Raw genomic sequence first — 19582 nt, 5'->3', positions numbered from 1 at the left:
CCCGTCTGTGTGTATATGTGGGATGTTTTTTGTGGAGGCATTTTGAGGTCTTACCCAGAGACGAGCCTCGTCCCAGGCCTCCCACAAGTGGGCTGGGGATGCCACCTTTACCGACGAGACTGTTAGGGCTGCTTTTACTGCCGGGGAACAGCATTTGTGTTGGGGATGTAGGAGATTTGACCAGTTCTGTCGTCTTTGGCCGAGCAGACAGGTTGAGAGGCTGCGTTCCCTCCTCCTACAGCAGCAGAGATAGGAGTATGAAAGAAGACAGATGTGAATGGGTCTTTCCTCCCCCTCCCTTTTGGAGGGGCTCCGGGTTCTCAGACAGCACAGTTCTCCTCTGTTTCTGGTTAATTATAGGATCTCGATCCTGACCCGCACCTCCTCCCTGATTCCTACTCTATTTCTTTTTTTTGGTGTTTTCCCCCTTTTTCCTCTCCTCTTCTCATCCCCTCTCATCCATCCTTCCTTAGGAGCTGTGCCACTGCGATCTTCCTCACAGTTGCCCAGTGCCTTTGTTCACACTAATTAAAGCAGATTCTGTCTCTCTGTACATCTTCATCTGTTCTCCCTTTCCTCCTCCCTGCTCTCTGTGTCTGCACTCTGGTTCGAAGAATAAATAATGACCAGATAACGGCGGTGCCAATGATCAAAGACAGCTGTTCCATTCATCAGATGTCGACTTGCATTATCTACTTCATTAACTTGTTTTCTAATTTCATTCCTCATTTGTGCATACTTGGATTTATCATATGCTTTGATATGCCTATTCCTAAAAAAAGTATGATGTGTAGTGTGGTTCTAAGAGGAGGTCAGAGCAGGATGCATTTGTTGGTGCTGTATTTGTGGGGCTGGTTGCACCCTTTTAGACCATTAACAGATCGGAGATGAAGAGCACTATTCTCATATCGAGCACATTTTACCTGAAGCTCAATAATGTGAGCTAGAAGCCCATTTTCTTTATTCTTAATAATAAAACGATATCAAATGTGTATATATATATATATATATATGTATATATATATATATATATATATATATATATATATATATTATCACCCTAAATAAAAAGATCATGGAGAAACTGCACAGTAGATTTGCTTAAATATAATAAATTCTGAATGATCGTGAATAAAGACAATTCAAACATATATATCCTTGAAAAAGAAATCCACTTTGCACAGGATGAATTGCCCTATGTACACAACAGTCTTTTAAATCAGATTAGGGCTCATGCTGTCGTTAACAGTATTTTTCAAAGCCCAAGTGTCTCCTTGTCAAAACATATGGCTCAAGCATAGACTGCCCCAAGGCCTTGTTATTGCTGTGCCAATAACAGTTTGTCATGCAGTGAAGCTGAAAACAGACAAACAAAACTGAAGGCAGTCTGATTCCACTGGACTGTGGATAGAGATGGGAGGATGCCAGTGTATGTTTGCCATCCATTTAATTATGTATGAATTATTTCATTTAAAACCTTCATTTTGGGACATTTGGCGAAATTTCCAACATTTCAGCTAGAACCGGTGTTTCATTGAGACTGCTCTAATTGATATTCTGCTGTGATAAATGGAGAATTATGCGCATATGACGATATTAATGTTTAGTCAGTGCGACGGAATTCAAGAAGGCAAAGGACCTGAATGGATGTTTGTTCATGTGTGTACATGAGTGCGAGTGTGTGAAGAAAAAGCTGAAGTGCTTTCCTACTATTTCAAAACATGATTTATGGTCTTTCTCCATTGTGATATTATTAAGCGAAACTACTTCAAATGGGTGTATGTTTCTGATTATGGCTTTAGTGAGTGGGAATGATGTATGTGTCCTGTTCCTTTGCATGGAGGTCTGGTGGAGTCATGCCACACAGCAGCAGAAAATGCTTCCTGCATTTGCTTTGTTTACAAGGCCAAAAAAAAGTTCAGTCCCACTTTTTTTTCTTCACTTTTGTCAGCAATTGTAAAGCACCATTGTAATGGTTTTATTCCATTTTAGTTGCAGAAAGAGGAAAAGATTTTTCATTGTAAAAAAAAAAAAAACATGTTCCACAAATTACTGGCTTGGAGCAGCCATAGCTATAGCAACCATGTCCACAGAGTTCTGGTTAAGAGAGTGAGGGCCTTGTTAAAGCCCCAGAGATTGATGGCCTGTTAGAGGCTGGGCTCACCACCGGCCGGCTGTAGCACTGAAGCAGTGAACATTGTAGGTGCTAGTTTATTCAGACAACACCGACTACGCTAGGCTGGGTCAAGTACCACTCAAAGCCCGTGCTGCTGGGTGGGCTGGTTGAAGGAGTTGTGGGCTGTACCTTGACTTGAGTGATGGGGCTGGAGGAACTCTTGTCATTCTTCAGAGATGAGGGGGAAATGGGCCCACTAGCATTGAGGGGCTGGGGGAGTGGAGGCATCTTGGCTCCAGGAGAGACCTGCATGCTGGCAAGCTGGGCGGCATACAGTTGCTGTAGGGAGGAGGAGAAACCCGCAAGGCGTTAACATCCAAATCCAGCAAACATTCAAAGTTTTATATTCTGTCTTTTCCTCTCCCTAGAACTCTCACTCTCTCTGCTTCTGTGTCTGCCTTCATCTCCCCCCTTCTCTTTTACGTCTTTCCTCTCTTTCCATGAGGCTGGCAGAGAACCTCCATCAAAGGTCTTAACTGTATTTCAAAGGCTGAACCCAGAGAGAGACAGCAGTCTTAAAAACCACACAGAGATGGCTTTCATTCAAAATACTTGGAGCCCCTATTTTCCACTCATCACAGAGAAAAGTTTGCCGACTGGATGCAAGTGTGTTAGCAAAGATCTCTCATTTCTCTAGATCTACACAACTTCCTATTGAAGTTTCTGGCCTGTGATTTGTCTCCACACAGCCATGTGAGACGGTCCTGTTCCACAACCAACCTCAGTTGGATTGTCATCACAGAATATGTTAAACACACACATTATTAAGGCTTAGAAACCTGTACAAAGAAGTGATGTAGTCACTGTTATTTTCCTTGGTGTTAAATCACTAAGGTTTCCAACTGCTGGTGACATAGCCACACAAGAGCATGACTGGCAAAGCGCTCAACAACTGTTGCGCCTTTTACAGGGTTGAGCTCTTGAAAGCGCAATTTACGTTACACCACTGGACTGATTATGTGGTTAAATGTGACCCATTCTATTATTGGAGTTGGGAGTATTTAAAAAAATCTGGTGAGCCACAGACTAATTGTCTGATGGATCACATTTTTGGCAGTAATTTATCCTTTGTCCTGGATAATGTTACATGACGTCAAGTTGTGCATCTATCTTTTAGATCGAATCTGATTATCATAGCTTCACTAATTTAAGTAAATTATTAATATTGTCCTTCTTCTTTCTGTGCCCACAGAACCCAGCGTTCCTGCACTGTTGAGACTTCTTTCCATCCCTGGCCAGTATTGATTGGCCACCAGGTAAGTGATGAAATTGGGTTTTGTCTCCTGCTGCAAATGGTAGGGGTCTGTCAAATAGAGCTACTGTCTGAGAAAATGTGTTACTCCACATAGTGTTGGACCTCACTTCATCAGACAGATAGTACCCCTTACCTCCCCCACTGGCTTGCTATCCCCAGACTAGGTAAACCTTATGGTTTGTTGTGTTATTCAGTCAGATGGTGCTGTCAGAGAGAATCTAATTTCTCTTCCGCTGGCCAATCAGCAAACCTTGTCTCATTTCCTGGTTCGACTGGCAACATAGAGACAGCATTTGTGTGGAGGAGGGGGGAAGCAACACGGCCCTGCAGTCCTCACCTTTGGCAGTTTAAAGTGAAGACTAAAGCCTAACAAAGCACTTTATGTTCATGCACATATCTCCAGATATAAACACACATGTGCTCCTGTAAGAAACTTTATCGCTGCCACATAAGCGACAGTACAAAAGGTCCATTCTTCCAGGGGACCTAAGGATAACAACAGCACATGGGCAGCGGAAATGACAGCCTGATTATGTTCCCACAATGATAGCACTGCCTCCACCTCCCTCACAAACAGCCTTTTGTGTCCGGCAGGATCGGGCACAGGAGCGGCCCTAACTCTATTTTCTTCTCGTCTGAGTGAAACTTAGTTAATGTCAGTGGTAAGGGCACTCAGTGTGTCTGAGTGTGTGTGTGTGTGTGGGTGAAGTGGGTGGTGGGGTTAGAGAGAGGGAGGTGACAGAAAAGAGAGGGAGAAGGAAGGAGTCTCCATTTAGTGTTTGTCACTCCAGGCTACATGGAAATGTAAGTCTGTTGGACAGATGTTTGCTAACAGGCTCATTGATGGGCACGACTCTGACCTGAGTGGGAAGAACTTTATTGTTCCGGAAAAAGAGCATAATTAGACTTTGCTTCAAAATGCACACAGTCTGGATACCAGCAGTGATTAGCAGGTCAGTGCCATGGGGTGAGAAGCAGTGGTTATTCTAGTGACCAGGAACACTCCAAGAGCCAAAGAACAATAAATACAATCAAGAGGACAGACAGATGAACGGTCTGCTAACCTAACATAGGCTTTTTAAGCACAGATAGGAAAAATGTCAGTGTTAAATGTGTGTCTGGAATCTGGAGGCTTTTGCTTTAGTAATACAGCTTATTTTGGAAGGTTAAAAAAACTGTAAATATACGTTGTATTACAGAATTGTTTGACACCCAGGCACCTACTTACAGCCTCATGTAACAGAAAGCTGTCAGTATAATGAAGACTACGCTGTCATTGAGATGATGCATCCTGCCAAGGCTGGTCTCCCTAAGCCAGGGGTGTCAAACTCAGTTCCTGGAGGGCCACTATCCTGCATGTTTTAGATGTTTCCCTCTTCCAACACACCTGATTCAAATGATCAGCTTATCATCAAGCTTGGCAGAAGCCTGATAACGAGCCTGATCATTTGAATCAGGTGTGTTGGAAGAGGGAAACCTCTAAAACATGCAGGATAGTGGCCCTCCAGGAACGGATCTTGACACCCCTGCCCTAAGCAGAAGACATCTGCCTGTTTCCCTCAGTTGACTCTCTCACATATACCACCACCTTCTTCATATCTACTTGCCAGGTGGGGGCAGTAAAAGGTTCATGGTAATGAGGGTCAAGCTGAAAGTCAATGCTCCAACTCTGGAGTGGTGGAGGAGAAGGTGAAAGCCTTAGTAGAGACTCTTGTGTTTTCATTCTCGTATCCCTTTTCCCCCTCTGTATTCTTAACACTTGTTGTTTTACTTGATTTCATCAGGACTTTCAGCTTTAAGTACATATATTATACCTTTGTTCATGAAAAGCACTTGTGAAGCACAATAAGCTACAACTTGTAGGATGATGTGCAGCTGATGGATTTGTAATAAGGGTGTTTGAAACTGGTATGTGCTTGTGTAGTATATATTTTCTCGTATTTTGAATGCATGAAGAATTCCATGCCATTTGCCATTATTAAAAGTGTGCACGGACATACAGCATCCTTGTAATACAATACCACCAAACAGCATACATAAATGAGATGACAAACAAACACTAAACCTAATGTCTGTCTTCTGACCTCATCATTCCTTGTTTCCCAGTAGAGCAGAGCAGATCTCAGCAAGCATAGATTCAAAGTGAGTGCAGCACGCCCAAGGTCAGCCTGTTAGCCTCTGGTAATTAAAAACAAGCCCTCTGGAAGCAGCAGAGGTTAAATGGGGAGGTTCACTTTTCTGCCTGCGACATTAAACTGAGATTACACACTCTGCTGATGATGTTGGACATCTCAGAAGTATGATGCACAATCAAGGCGGGCGTCCAATGTTTGTTTAGTTAAATAAAGCTGACACTCTTGCTAAATATACAATACAATAATCAATAATGAGGAATAATATGGGGAGGCTTGCAGTTTAAATAGAAAAACTGTTGAAAAACAAATGTACATCTTTTTCCTTTTTTTTTAAGAAAGCAAAGATTCAGTAATATGTGGCAATATGTGCTGGAAAATATAGGGACAGATATTTGTCAGATTTCCTGCTGCTGGCAACAATGGTGTGTTGCACATTTATAGCCTGCAAAAATACAAACATGAAGAACAAAAACGTCCTTTAAGCCTAAACAAATTTGAAAAACCAGCATCTTACTTTATATGAGGTAGGCTTTATCTGATGCCCGCAGTCTTTCAAACAGACTCATCTCTTTGTGTGCGGGTGTGTCTGTTTGCCTGTATGTCAATGTCTCATTCACCTCTGCCTGGCCTGGGCACTGAGCACTGGGCTGGATATGAGGGCATTAACTGTGCTTCAGTGCACCACACCATTTAAAACGCAGCACAGCGCCAGCCCCGTTTGCCACAAGGCTTGTACAGGCTCATTGCCCAGGGCGACCATGCAGGCTGACCCAGGCTAGGCCCAGATGTCAAAGAGTGGAGGAAGGCGTCCTGGTGCACTGTGCCGATGCTTTCCAGTATGGCTCAACATCTGTCTCATCTGCTGGCACCCAACCTGCTCTGCTCGAACCCCCCCCCCCCCCCCCCCCCCCCCCCCCCCCCCGTCTCGCCTTTTTTCTGTTTCCTCTATCATACAACTACAGCATACACATTTACGTCCTTCTCTCTCAGTTTCTCTTTGGCATATATACCCACAATCAGTCTGTCTTGTGTAAGTGTGGGTGTGGGTAGTCCAGGCCCAGGGGCCCCAGAGCCAGCCCTCTCATTCACTGCTGCTCACTGCATTATCCACTCTATCTGTCCATCTGTCCCTCTGTTCACCACTGCCTCTATCCAGCTGCTCACCTAGCCGTCCTATTAGCCAGCCTTCCACACTCTCTAGCATTGCTGCACTGCTCTGGGTTACCTTCAAAGACCAAGCTCCTTTGCTCATAAACACAGAAACAGCTGCTCTCTACAGTATGTCTGTTCTCTCTTTTTCCCCCTCCTTCTCTCTCCCTCTCTTTCAAAGTCAAAAGTGCTTCACTTGTTAATGATAGAAGCTGTTTCTTCACATCTGTACTGCACAGGCATTTACATCCAAACAAAAGATAATGTGCGGTTTGCTGCTCTCCCACTTTCTTCCTGTTTGTCCCTGACTGTGTAACACTCTTTCTTATCACTCCAGTCGTCTAAGCCAGTGAGTACTCCTTCAGATGTGTCTGTCTGCTTGAGATCTGGTTGTTGCTAAGCATATGGGCTGCTTTTCATCTTTACAGTGGGAGCATGAGCTGAGACTGGGCCCAGGTTTATCACGGGCCGAGAGAGATGCCATAGCAAATGTGGCGAAATGTAATTGCGGTGTTAAGTCTTATCTCAAGCGGTTTGACTTTCAGTACGGGTATGAGGACGTCATGGGCCTGAACAATTCAGAGAGGGGGAAAAAGGCAAGACAAACGCATGCGGGGGGGAATAATTGAGAGAGACACAAACTAAGACACTTAGAGATGGTTTAAGATGTGGATTGGATATTGGAAAAGTAAGACACAGAGACAGCAGGAGATAGAAAATGGAGCTTTGACTGAGTGAAAGCAGTGGGTTTCTATTTATTTAGTCCAACAGTGATTCTACATACTGAGAACCCAGATGTTCTGTTTTAGCCAATAATTCTTTCTTTAAAATGGCTTGAACCCCTAAGTCTGCTTTCAATGATAGACAAAAAACAACAACAGGAGTTTCTTGGAGGTTGTCCTACTGTTCATGGGCTCTGTACAAAAAAAAGGACAAGTGATGTATATTAAGTGCATATTCTCCTTAAGTAAATAGTTTTTCACTTGGCAACTGGAGCGAGGAATAGTGCAAACAGCAAATTAAATGCTCTCCCAAATCGAAAATTCTTTTGTGGAATTAGGGAAATGCCCTTCTTGTCTCTCCACTCGATTGAATATAGTAGGTGTGGGGACAGATTGGGGTACAATCTGAGCACAATTTCTTCTGTTAGGTGAGACGTGTCAGTTGTAATCAGTGAAGGACAGGCAGGGATGGAGCCATTGTTTCCTGCTGGTCCTCGGCTCATCCCAGCTCTGTGTGGGCACTAATGAAGAGGGGCATGTCGCGCTGGGATAGTTTACCCGCCTCCTCTCCTGTGAGTTGCAGACCAGAGCCAATCTGTCAGGAAAACATTGAGTGAAATTGCCCTGTGGTACAGCGATGCCTGGTGACAGCCACTTGCAGACTGCCAGCCACCAGAGTGATGCTACCACCCTGTATTGACAAGCAAATTACAGTCTCCCAACACTCAAACGCATCCGGCAAGATTCATTTACATCCATCAGCTCTAAGCCTTTGTTACCTTGTTGGGTTTTCTTCTGTTAGAGAGAACGGGTGGGGAAATGGGGGAGGTTCCCAGACTGTTATGACAGAGGAGATTGTGAAGAGGCTGCGTGGCCAACATTAAGACTGACGGAGCGGCGAGCCTCTCTGGCTGGATGGCTGATCACATTACCTCAGCAGCATTGTGGGAATTAATTCTACCAATAGGATAATTTTTTAAGGTTCATATATTGCACAATCTAAACTGAGTAAATTGGTGAAAATTATACCTTGCCATGCAGCTGACAGCAAGAGATATTTTAATTGAGGAGGGCCGCCTATTCAGCCATATGTGTGTGGGATTTTGTATCTGTGAGTGTGTGTGTGTATAAAAAAGATAAACAATGGGTTTGAAGGTGAAAACTAGAGCATTTCAGAATAGTTCAAAGGGTTAATGGAGAATTGTGCTTGATGATGCATAAATTATAAACTTAAGGAACAAATAATATATGCAGGGAGGCTTTAAATCACCTCATTTTATCTTATTTTTAATATGCTTTTATTCCAAATATTCCATTTAATTGCATCATAAGAGTGGACCCAATATGTCTTCTTATTCTGTTTTGTTGTTCTTTGTCAGGGGAACATTTTTCTCTGTTTCTTTTTTACATGCGTGTATTTAGGTACACTTTTCAGTACTTTAATTTTGAAGAAGAAGGAGGTTGCCGGTGCTATTATTGCTCTCAAAAGGGATCAGACAACTCTAAGTTCATTCCATGTCTGGGTTGATATGATGTTTTTAATCATACCAGGCTCCCAGTGCTTTGTAGAGGAAGTGGTGGCAGTCACATAGTTTGTTGATCCCAGCCATGTAGAAAAGGGCATGTTTGACTTGCCTTACTGTTTTAAGGGGAATTTCTATGCAGAGTAAATAGCAGCCAGCAGGCGGAATATGTGACAGGCTGACAGACTTCAATTAATGGAAAATGCACCTCTTTTTGTTTACTGTGTTCTGTAAAGGTCAGCCAAGTCATGGTCTTGGAGGCACTGTTTTTGCCCATTCCCAGGGTTAGATACATAATCAGAATTAATGACTCTCGACCCGTCTCCCCTTCTCACCCCAACCTTCAGATATATGACTGTCTCATCTGACCTCATACACCCCTATAAATAGCCTGAGTATGCCTGTCTGAACTGACACTCCTTCCCAATGAACTTCCCTATGACACACAAACTAAGCTCCAGAAGCATGCTCACAAACTCCGTCTTTTACTCTTACACATCTTCAAACATGAGCAGACTCATTTAACACCTTACGTGCTTCTGATAGCTTTTCTTTTGGCTGCATAATGACGCACAGCTCTTTGGAGCCAGCTGCATGCATTGTTAGAACTTGCCAAGGCTCGTTAACACTGACAGTGGTAGCCTCCGAAGGACAAACGCCACATATATCAGTGTGCAGAGAGTTCCTCTCTCAGTCTTGAGCTCTCTCTTTTTTTTAATCCTGTCAAAACTTTGTGCTGTTGAGCATCACATGTTGCAGCTATAGACCAACTTTCTGCTGTTGTTGACAAAGCAGCAATTGCCACTTAACTGTATGTTAGCAGAGATAATTTGTTTGCTCCTTTTGTCTCCCATGAACAGTGCTGATTTCTGGCTTCAAACAGATGCAAGATCTACAATTACTCACAACTGCAAAGGAAACTGATAATTAAAGAAGCAACAAGCAGCTCTGCCACCCATTATCACCAATTTGAAAACAAGGATCACACATGGGCTGAAAGAATCCCTGGTCACAGTAATGTTTCCAATAGGAACAATTTGAAGAGTAGAATGCAGATAATTATTCACATTAAACATTATGGCCTCAGGTTAAGCTCTGGCCTGGGTTCAGCTCTTTTAAATGCTGTGTGAGAGAAGTCCTGGAGGTGCCTGTAGGGCTTGGAACCTATCTCAATATTTTTTGTGGCTCAAAACCCCCACTCAGCTTCACTTTGTTTTACACACAAAGTGCTGAGCTATTTTTTATTACATGGATATTCAAATTATACTAGTCTTACTTCTTAATTGTTTTCTTTATAGGGATAAAATAAATAGTGCTGGGACTCTGCTAGACTAAAGCAATAAGAAAGACATTCTTACACAGTCAATTGTCTTCTGATAAATTCACTGGCAGGCGATTAAGGCAACCAAAGCGATTCTCATTCTCTCTAATAACTATTATCTTCCCAACTCCTCTGTCTGGCAGAGTTAGTGGGGATAAATCCTCTATAAAATGGGATAAATTACATATGTAAGGTGATAAGCGTGTGTGAGCTGGGGGCCTCCAGGATTATTTAGTGTGCAGCTCATTACTTAGCGTACAGCTGCTTAGCCATCCTTTCTGCCCCGAGCTTGGCGAGCGTCCCTAGCATTCTTTGTCATAGTACTGTACATACCTGAAGCTGGAGGGGGCTGAGTCCTGACGCTGCTGCAGCTGCCATTGTAGATGGAATGAACTGCACCGGGTAGTTATCACCTGTCAGAGAAGGAGGGGGAGAGAGAGACAACAATGCATACAGGTTCAGACAATGAGCCGGCCCACAGCGACCAGGCAAGTGCCAACACAGATTCTGGGCCCTGCATTACTTTTGCCACAGCAATGTGGCACATTTCAACGAACTCTTGGCTTCATTCCCAAACATCTGCATTAACAAAAGGCTAAGGTGGTTTGACTGGAACAGGATTACTAAGGAACATTTCACACCATTCACCTCCTTATTCCACCTGTGCTCTACTCACACTGGAAAACACCATGACAACAGTGACTAATACATAGTCAAACAAGTTAAAAGTTCTTCTAAGGTTTGTTTTGTGTGTGCATGTGTATGTGTGTTTCTGTTCTGATTAGATGTTAAATATCTCCCCTGGTATTCAGTTAGCGATTATGTAAAAGGACCAGCATGTTCTCTCAGGCAGTTCATACAGCTGTAGACTTGTCTGGCTATTGTTCAACACAACATTGTTTGTTTCTCAGTGATAGCTTTGGCAGCGCACTGAAAACACTTGTATGCAAACTGGTTAGAACAAGTGTGCAGTCACAATAACAAGGGTGAAAAAAAACACTCCACACATTCTTATCTCACATATCACTGTGATCAAACACGGAGGAATTGGGCTTCAAATAGCAGCACTATTCATTACTATTCACTTCTGCTGGCCCACCATCAGCACGTTTGTCAGACGCAGATATAAAAATGGCTGCAGTGTGAGTGATGTCCATGGAGGTGCAGAAGCTTTTACACACTCAACGTAGTGTGTTGAGATGGACAGAACATCCCCAGCGAGACGGGGAAGCACGGCATTCATCGAGGGGAGGTTGGTAGGAGGCATGTGTCTGGAGGAGGGGAGGCGGGGGTGCACAGTGGGTGCGGGGAGGGGTAGTTGGCCCTCGCTCAGACCCCACTTCTGCCTGTCACTTCTCCTCACAAACATATGGAGCCATTAAGCCACAGACAAGGTAAATGTATATACCTTCTCTTTCACTTTGCCCTCGTCTGCTCGCCTCACTTTGCAATCTTGTACAGCACAGCACAATGTGATACAGGCCATGGAAATTCAATCCCCATTTAGTAGCAAATAAAATCACACAGCAGAAGTGGTTTCAAATAGTGCTAGGTTGGATGTATGGAGGTACACTGTGGTTATTTCCACACCTCCTCTTTTTTGGTATCGCTTTCTCCCTGTCTCGTTTGCTCTGTGCTGTCTGTGACGTAGGGTTCGGGGATAATAAATGACTGGGTGTCTTTGGATGTCATGTGAAACCTGGCGAGGGTCATGTGCTACACCGCGACCACTTGGGGGGGGTCTCAAGCTCCGAGGTCTAGGTCCTGGGTGCAGGCAGTCTACTTGGAGGCACCAGACTCCAGGAGAATAGGCACTGTGCCAGGTTAGTGTCACTCACTAGTGAAAAGAAATTACATTTAAACTTTTTTTCCTTGTTTTTAACTGGCTGGTTCCATGCCCAGAGCCTGAATTCTAAAATGCAGAAGGAGGAGGGGGAGTGGTGCAGGTGACGCCATGGCCACAACAGGCTATATTTCCCCTGCTCATGCGGTGCTATGAAATATAAGTCATAGATCTGCTGAGGGTTGACAGATGTAGCTCAGACCTTTCTTAGGGCAGATCAAATGATGATGAATGAAGTTTATGACTGCAACCCTCAAACTGGATCATCTCTTCTCACAGACTTTTAAACAGTCATTTAAGTATCCAAAGACTTAACAGTAAAACAGTCTCACAAGCAAATTAAAATAAACAAATGTGTTTAGTTTTATGTTTTTGATAGCTAAGCCTAAGAAAACCATGTTGTCCAACTTGGTGACTTAAATAACAAATGTCACAATATCCGAAAACAGATTAAATGTAGTAATAAAATAAAATGGCATGAGGAGACTATCATCTGTCAGCAGGACGTCTATGAGGAAGACTGGCAGAGGAACCTAAAGACTATGGGGTCATTCTGCAGGTCCATTAGAGGCACCTCAGACTGAATGCCGCCATGTCTGTGTAAACAGTGCGAATAGACTGGGATGCCTAACTTGAATCTATTTGTTTAAAAGATGACTTGGTGCTTCTATGACTGTGCTTGTCTACCATGCAACACCAGACCATTGAGCACAGCCAGTGGATGGGGTGATGAGTTACCACCATGGTGCCAGAATGACTCTGTTGCCATGTGAGCACCACAGGGTTGGGGGTCATAAGCAGTGGTCCCTGGGGGCTGTCTCAAAATGATAACATCAGATTAGTGTGCCTTAGTCTTGGAAGTGAATGCTTGGCCACTCACTTCATGGAGAAAGGACACGGCGGCTTCCTGTATACCCTGCAGGTGGTGATGATAACATTGTCCTCTCTGGGTATATTGTGTATGTTGTGTTGAACGGGGAGAAATAATAAAGGCATTGAAAATACCTCTCCTGACTACAAGAGTAATTTTCAAACCCCCTTTTGCCATTTCTTCATGAACTCATGAATAATGCAGGAACCATACAAATGGTGACCCCTGACCATGATTCCATAATAGCTCCTGTTATTTGAACTAAAACATTTTCCGTGTCAGACCTATTGCGAAAAGCACAGTGGTAAAATACTCCCCCTCAGGCATTTTGTTTAAGCTGTCATGGCTCCATAGTTCCAAAATAGCTGACTTTCTTTTTCATCCTGTGGTTTTATAGTTAATTCATTAACTGCACTACCACACCTTTTAATGTTCTGTTGCGAACCTGCTGACAGCCCAGTGTTTCTTTTTCAGATTTCAGTCCTCTTCCTCATTCTGGTACTGTTTTAAGGCAGACAAGGACTTTCCTTTTTCAAGCTGACTCATAAATCTTTTTTCTTTTAAACAGTGAGGTTTTCATCGACAAAACACTGTCTCATTCTATTTGTGTGTGTGGGAGTGAAAATAGGAAAACGTTTTTGTGGATAAATTGAATTGAACTTGATTGACTACCTCATAGACACAAAAATTGCTTGAACTTGGCACCAAGTTGGCCTTGTGATGTGGAAAGCTTAGGCTAAGACGCATGGATCTTTTTTGTTGTATTTGTTAAGTGTACAGTAGTAAGTGGTGGCACATCTTTAATTTTTACCAGGATATGGGAGTGTAAGAGGTTTGGCAGGGCATCAGTCAACATGTTGAAACAATTTAAAAAAAACAACTTCTTTTTTTTAAGGTGGTGGAGCTTCTTTTTTACTTGGTCCAAAAGACAAAAGGAGAGAACAAGGCATGTTGTTACAGGCAATGAAAACAGTTATATGTAGGGCAAACCTGTTCTTACATCATCCTCAAACTATCCACCTTTTAATTGCTTAATTTCACTATCTTAAGACATAATTGTGGTAAACCATAATTGGGGAGCTGCTTCTTGACTGCACGTAACAATAGCAGGGTTCATCTTCTCTTTTATTGGATCTCTAACAGTGGATACTTGAAAAATGATTATGGCCTGCACAGCCCTAAAAGATACTTTCATGTTGACAACATGTTTACATTCCTGTGCCTCTCTGTCCATATCTATTGTTCCACATGGACTAGAACATTCCATGGCCTTGGTCTCAAATCCAAGTTCAGACAGAGCAGAGCATGCCAACAACTTTCAGTGTAAATTAAGCACTTTTTCTTTACTACAACTTTAACTCAAAAAAGTAGAATTGCGAATAAAGGTGGAAGATTGAAAGACATGGCAAGCTATGGGAAAGGGAGGAAACAATGAAAAAAAAATTATAATTTTCGAGCATACCTGGCTTATAAGACATTCCCGGAGGGAAGAGAAAGCCTTGCTGGGCGGCAGCTGCTGCTGCTAGAGTGCGTTGGTCGTGTGGAAAAATGGGGATCATGAGCGGAGGCATGTGACCCTGGACCTGCTGAACAGATAGGGAGCAGAGATCAGAGAGAGGCCTAAGCATAGGCATGGTACACAGAAACACAGAGCCCACTCAGGGGGAGGCCAGATCACAGCTCTTCCTAACGCGTGCTGACAGGGGGCTCTGCGGCAATGACGGCCCTCGTGTGCTCACACAATACCTGACCGTGCTATGCCTGCTCTTAATCCAAACCACAATTTAACCTTGGTACATCAAAGGGCTCAGCATACAAACATTGTTCCTGCATCAGTTGGAGGAAGTGACATACAGAACAGAGAGCAGAGAGGCGCAGTAGGTTCGCACAGCTTCTGTGGAGAAGTTGAAAGAAGCATTCACCATCACCTTGGCTGTTTGCTGTAGATACAACTTGTCAGCAAGATGGTTGCTGAATGTATTACACACATGCAGGACAAACCTGATCAGCATGTACATGCATGAACACACACACTCAGCTCAAGGGTACTTCAGTTACTCACATAATCTCAGATGATTGTTTATTTAGCTGATAAAAGCCTACAGACAATCCAAGCAATTTACGACAACTGTTTTCAGTGGAGGAAAGAGAAAAGGCAGTTGAAAAGTGCTCGCTGTTCCCTGTATTTCATTTCAATGTCATTCTGTCCCTGTGTTCGACTCACATATTAACCTTCACCATCCTGCCTGTTGCTGACTCGCCTACTGGGAATATCGGCACAGACTCCCTACACTTGTGTGTCAAGGGTGGGTGAGTACCTCATGTCTCAAAAGTGGTGTGTGGGGGTTTGCACACATGTTGCAAGTCCAATTTTACTGTCATTCCCAGCTTCCTGAAACTCTATGATAGGGAGCAGCCTGGCTACCATGGGCCTGCGAGGGTTAATCTAGCACTGAGCCAGATCACCTCAGGGGAACCTGCCTGGAAAATGGGTTAATAAAGGTCATCCCCCAAAATAAACACTTTACAGAATGTTTCTCCATTCATCCCTCCTTAAAATCAACTCGCAATAAAACGGGTCTGGGTGCAATTACTGCCGCTGCATTGGGGCATGAAATCAACCTGTCCCGTGTTCTGGCTGAGGTCTGCTATGATCTCCACTTTTTCAGCCTATGCTGCTCCCCCTGTAGACCCTTTCCAGGTGTAGTTGCACCCAGTTTCTCTCAGCGCCAGCACGCCAAACCTACTTAAAACAACTTTATTGATCTGTCCAGAGGTGCAAAGCTAGACTGAAAACTAAATAAATAGAACCATTTTATGTCTACTGAGCTTTTATAGAAGTGCAAGTGCAGAAAGTGCATTATGGAAGAATAGAAAAGTATGTAATTCTTCCAAAAGTAATTCTGCAAAATATGCTGTTGCTGAAGAAAAATAAATGGCCAAGGAGACTGCGACAAATGTCCTTAAATAAAACATTGCTTTATAGGGATTTGCGTTCCAAGTTTCCAGGCTGAAGGGATGAAAGATGGAGCTTGGCCTTGCATGTATGGAACATATGGAAAAACACAATAATTAATGTCACAACATGAGGTAGGGCCAGTGACAGGCGGGGGGACACAGGGGAACACAGCTTTTCTCTGTCTGTATATTTGGACTGTTAAAACAGATGGAGTCTGTTGCTGAATGTACGGCAGTCACAGGGCAGAAAAGGACTCCCTTAAGTCCCTATCCCTTTAAGTGTGCTGCAAGTGTGTTGCATGGCAGGCCATGTTTTTCAGGAATTAGCTAACACGCATCAGCAGTAAATTCAAAGTTCCAGTATATTTTTTGTGTAAATACTTGGAGTTTATCGGATTAACAGCTCCAAGCACCTTCCTAAAACCAAACACCTTTAGAGTATGGTGTAATGTTAAAAATACCACTACGAATACTGGACCAGGACAACCAGGAAAACAGCTGCTTTTTTGAAGAGGGGGTGGGGGGTGGGGGTGGGGTGGGGGTTTAAATATCATACATTTGCATGCTATATCTGCTTTTAATTATTTGAAAAGGACAAATATGACTCCATTGATTAACATAACTGAATTGTACAAGAGATATAGAGATTTTCCACTCTAGATACAATGAAACATCAGCACAAGACATCTGATGCATGGATGTATTTTTCTCCAGCAACACAAAATGATAAGCGCCAAATGATTTAATTTCTTCTGGGATATCAGCTTTTATTACCATTATTATTTTAAAATGTGGAACAGTGTAGACAACATTCATCGAGGCAAGACAGCAGAAATGTGCATTGAAGGGGAAATAAATGCACCGAATTTGAATGGCTGTGATTTGCAGTAATAAGCTCCACGCATTAAAGTTTAATTTACAGCAGCTAATGTCAGAGAAAGGCGAATCAAATTTTGAGGAGCTTCAAGGTGGCAACAAATAGTGGAGGTTAGTTGAGCTGTCAATTAACAGCTGGCACAGTGGCTGAGCAGATGATAACATTTTCATGACAGCTTTTTTTCCTTATTTTTAAAACTGTCAAGGTAATAGAAAAAAATTTAGAATGTATATGAAAAAAAACAGACAGAATGAAAGTGTGTATGGATGTGTGGCTTCCATGCTCGCTCTGGTGCTACTAACCCAACCCCCCTTTAAGAGTTACCCTCAAGTTCATCTATGTATGGGCTGAGTGCCCGGGATATTTCTATTGCCAAGATGATCTTGAGGAGTCGGAGAATGAAGTGGAGCAGATGTGAGTGGGGTACTCGGGCAGCGTCCTCCCTTCTCGTCGTAAATAAAGCAGCATTGTTGTGCTGGCACTGCTCTTCCTTTGTCTTAGCACTGCTAAGTACTGGATAATGTCATTTCACACCATCTGCCCCCAGGCTTCATTAAAGATACATGAATGGGCTATCTTATGAGGAACAGGTGCTATTGTTTGTCCCTCAAGACCAAGCACTAAGGATCTGACTCGGAATACTTGAAGAGGAGCATCTGTAGTGATCAGTCAGACAGACTTGGCTGAGGCCCCCGTCTCTGCCAGCACGCGCTCCAACAGAGGTTTCCGGGGGAACTCGGCTGTCTTGCAACATGTATCATCAATTCAGATGACCTGATGAAGTCTGTAGCAGGCCAGCACGCAATCTGTTTCCCTCTCAAGGAGATGCTGGTATTTGATAAATAGAATCAACTTGCAGCTCCTATGCGAATAGGAAACCATACACATACCATACTATAGAAGAGAAAACTTTAATTTTTGCAATATGTAGCTCAGTTACACCTTTGTTCTTTTGTAGTTTTGTAATTTAGGAACTTTAACAAGTCTTTCATTTGCGCAAATAAATCCTGCATTAAATTAAGCAAGTTAAACAAGAAATCTGTTACAGTAGATCAACTGACTGCACAATGGTATACAACAGCAGCCCGACCTGCGGTCAGACTGCAGAGGGCGAGCCAGACGGCTCAGATGTCTGATGTGTAAATACACAAGGTGTAAAAAGACGGTATACTTGAAAGAGCTCTCTTTATTTCTCCCAGCACTCACAACACATGCAGAATGCACACACACGCAAGCACACACACCCAGATTCATTTTAATGCTGCATTAATGCATGCATGATATACTTTTACTAATGCTAGATTTGCTTTTTATTATAACGCATAACATTATTACTTATGGTGGAATACAGATAGCACTTCATATATTTTAAATGAAAGATGCACTTTTATTTCTAACAAGCTGGGTGATTAAAAAGCATATTTCATGTATAAATATATTTCTACAGAGCTGCATTCAGCTCAGAAAATACTATAAAATATTTGAGCCAATAAAAAAAAGAGTGGTGGTGTTTTTATAGACTAGGGAGCATCTACCTACAACACTCATGCAAGCAGCTCCAAAACACTCAGTGCAAATGGAGATGTACAGCGCATTACAGCACTCACTTGGGACCCTGTCAACACCCATGCTCCTCAATGTCTGTTATAGCCTCTACAAAGCACCCAGGAGGGCTCGAGACCCCCTGCTGTCTTTCCCTCTGAACCCTTTCACACTTCCATGCACTGATCCACACTCAAGTTTTCTACTCACTATAGACCGCAAGGCGCTATGTGAAGGAAAGTGTGTCCGTTTTGTGTTTTTACTGCCAGAATCAGTCAGTACTAACAAGATTAAAATACAAAAGTGGCAAAAAAGGCCAGCATCTATCTTGTTGTCATCATGGTTCATGGTTATTAGCTTGAAAGGGCCTGTGAGATCCTGGGTCTTCCATTCTGATGAATTGCTACTTGACACCTTTTAACACACCTCTCACACAGATCCTTAAGTTGGATATAATCTGCATTCATTTGCCAGGAGGAGACTTAAAAAGTAAAACCACTTCAAGTATTTTTGTGAAAATACTGACAGCAAAACCACCGCAAGTAGCCAAAAAAATTCAGCGAAGTTCACAGCGAGGATTTCTAATTCTGTAAAATTATTTAGATTATAATAGATGCCTTTCCCAATAGGAAAAAAAAATCACAATCACCACTAATCATTGAGAGGAGGATTCACATTTCACTGACATCTAATTTTAATAAAATTACTTCCACACTTTAGTAGCTGTCAGATCCGCACTCCTCGCTAATCTTCTTTTTCACATTTTCTGTAGGAGGGTTTCTGTAATTTTACCCAAGGAGGATAGACTCCAGCTGTTGCTGTAAGAACTGATAGTTCACACTTTGTTCCTCTCTGCTCCCTACTGAGCTGCGCACCAAATGCCTGCGAGTAGAAATCACCTTTTGTGATCCATTTAAAGTGAAAGTGATCTCGAGCTAGTTGGCAAGTCTGGCTACATCCCAACAGCAGCACACACAGTAAAACTGACACTAGACAGCAGGATATGTTTAACACCGGCCACTGTGTACACAGCCTGCTGGGTGTGCACCGTACTGCAGCTTAACCAGGAGGAAAATCATTCAGAGGAAGCACTTGTGCAGGATACTCTGTGCTGCTTTACAATTTTTCCTCTAAGAAACAATCAAGTGCTCTTAGAGCCCTTATTAGCTCTTTACTACTAGTCACTTACTGCTGCACACTGAGCATCACA

The 19582-nt window shown here is 43.0% G+C and overlaps 1 protein-coding gene across 10 annotated transcripts in view; it reads right to left on the bottom strand.

Moving 5' to 3' along the window:
* sox6 (SRY-box transcription factor 6) overlaps positions 1-19582 on the bottom strand; it is a 135267-nt gene that overhangs the window by 24665 nt on the left and 91020 nt on the right. For 8 of the 10 annotated variants that reach the window (XM_051944874.1, XM_051944876.1, XM_051944873.1 and 5 more), the window contains 4 exons: positions 14458-14581; positions 10615-10694; positions 2306-2455; positions 55-235 (listed from right to left, as the gene is read on the bottom strand). In XM_051944874.1, coding sequence (XP_051800834.1) covers positions 55-235; positions 2306-2455; positions 10615-10694; positions 14458-14581 — 535 coding nt within the window. The remainder of the gene's footprint in view (positions 1-54; positions 236-2305; positions 2456-10614; positions 10695-14457; positions 14582-19582) is intronic. The other 2 variants (XM_022192272.2, XM_022192275.2) reach the window with 1 other exon arrangement.

The sequence above is a fragment of the Acanthochromis polyacanthus genome, chromosome 2 (genome assembly GCF_021347895.1).
Source record: "Acanthochromis polyacanthus isolate Apoly-LR-REF ecotype Palm Island chromosome 2, KAUST_Apoly_ChrSc, whole genome shotgun sequence".
NCBI classification, from domain to species: Eukaryota; Metazoa; Chordata; class Actinopteri; family Pomacentridae; genus Acanthochromis; species Acanthochromis polyacanthus.
Note: the sequence above shows the minus strand (reverse complement) of the source record. Positions and strands in the feature narration are given on the sequence as shown.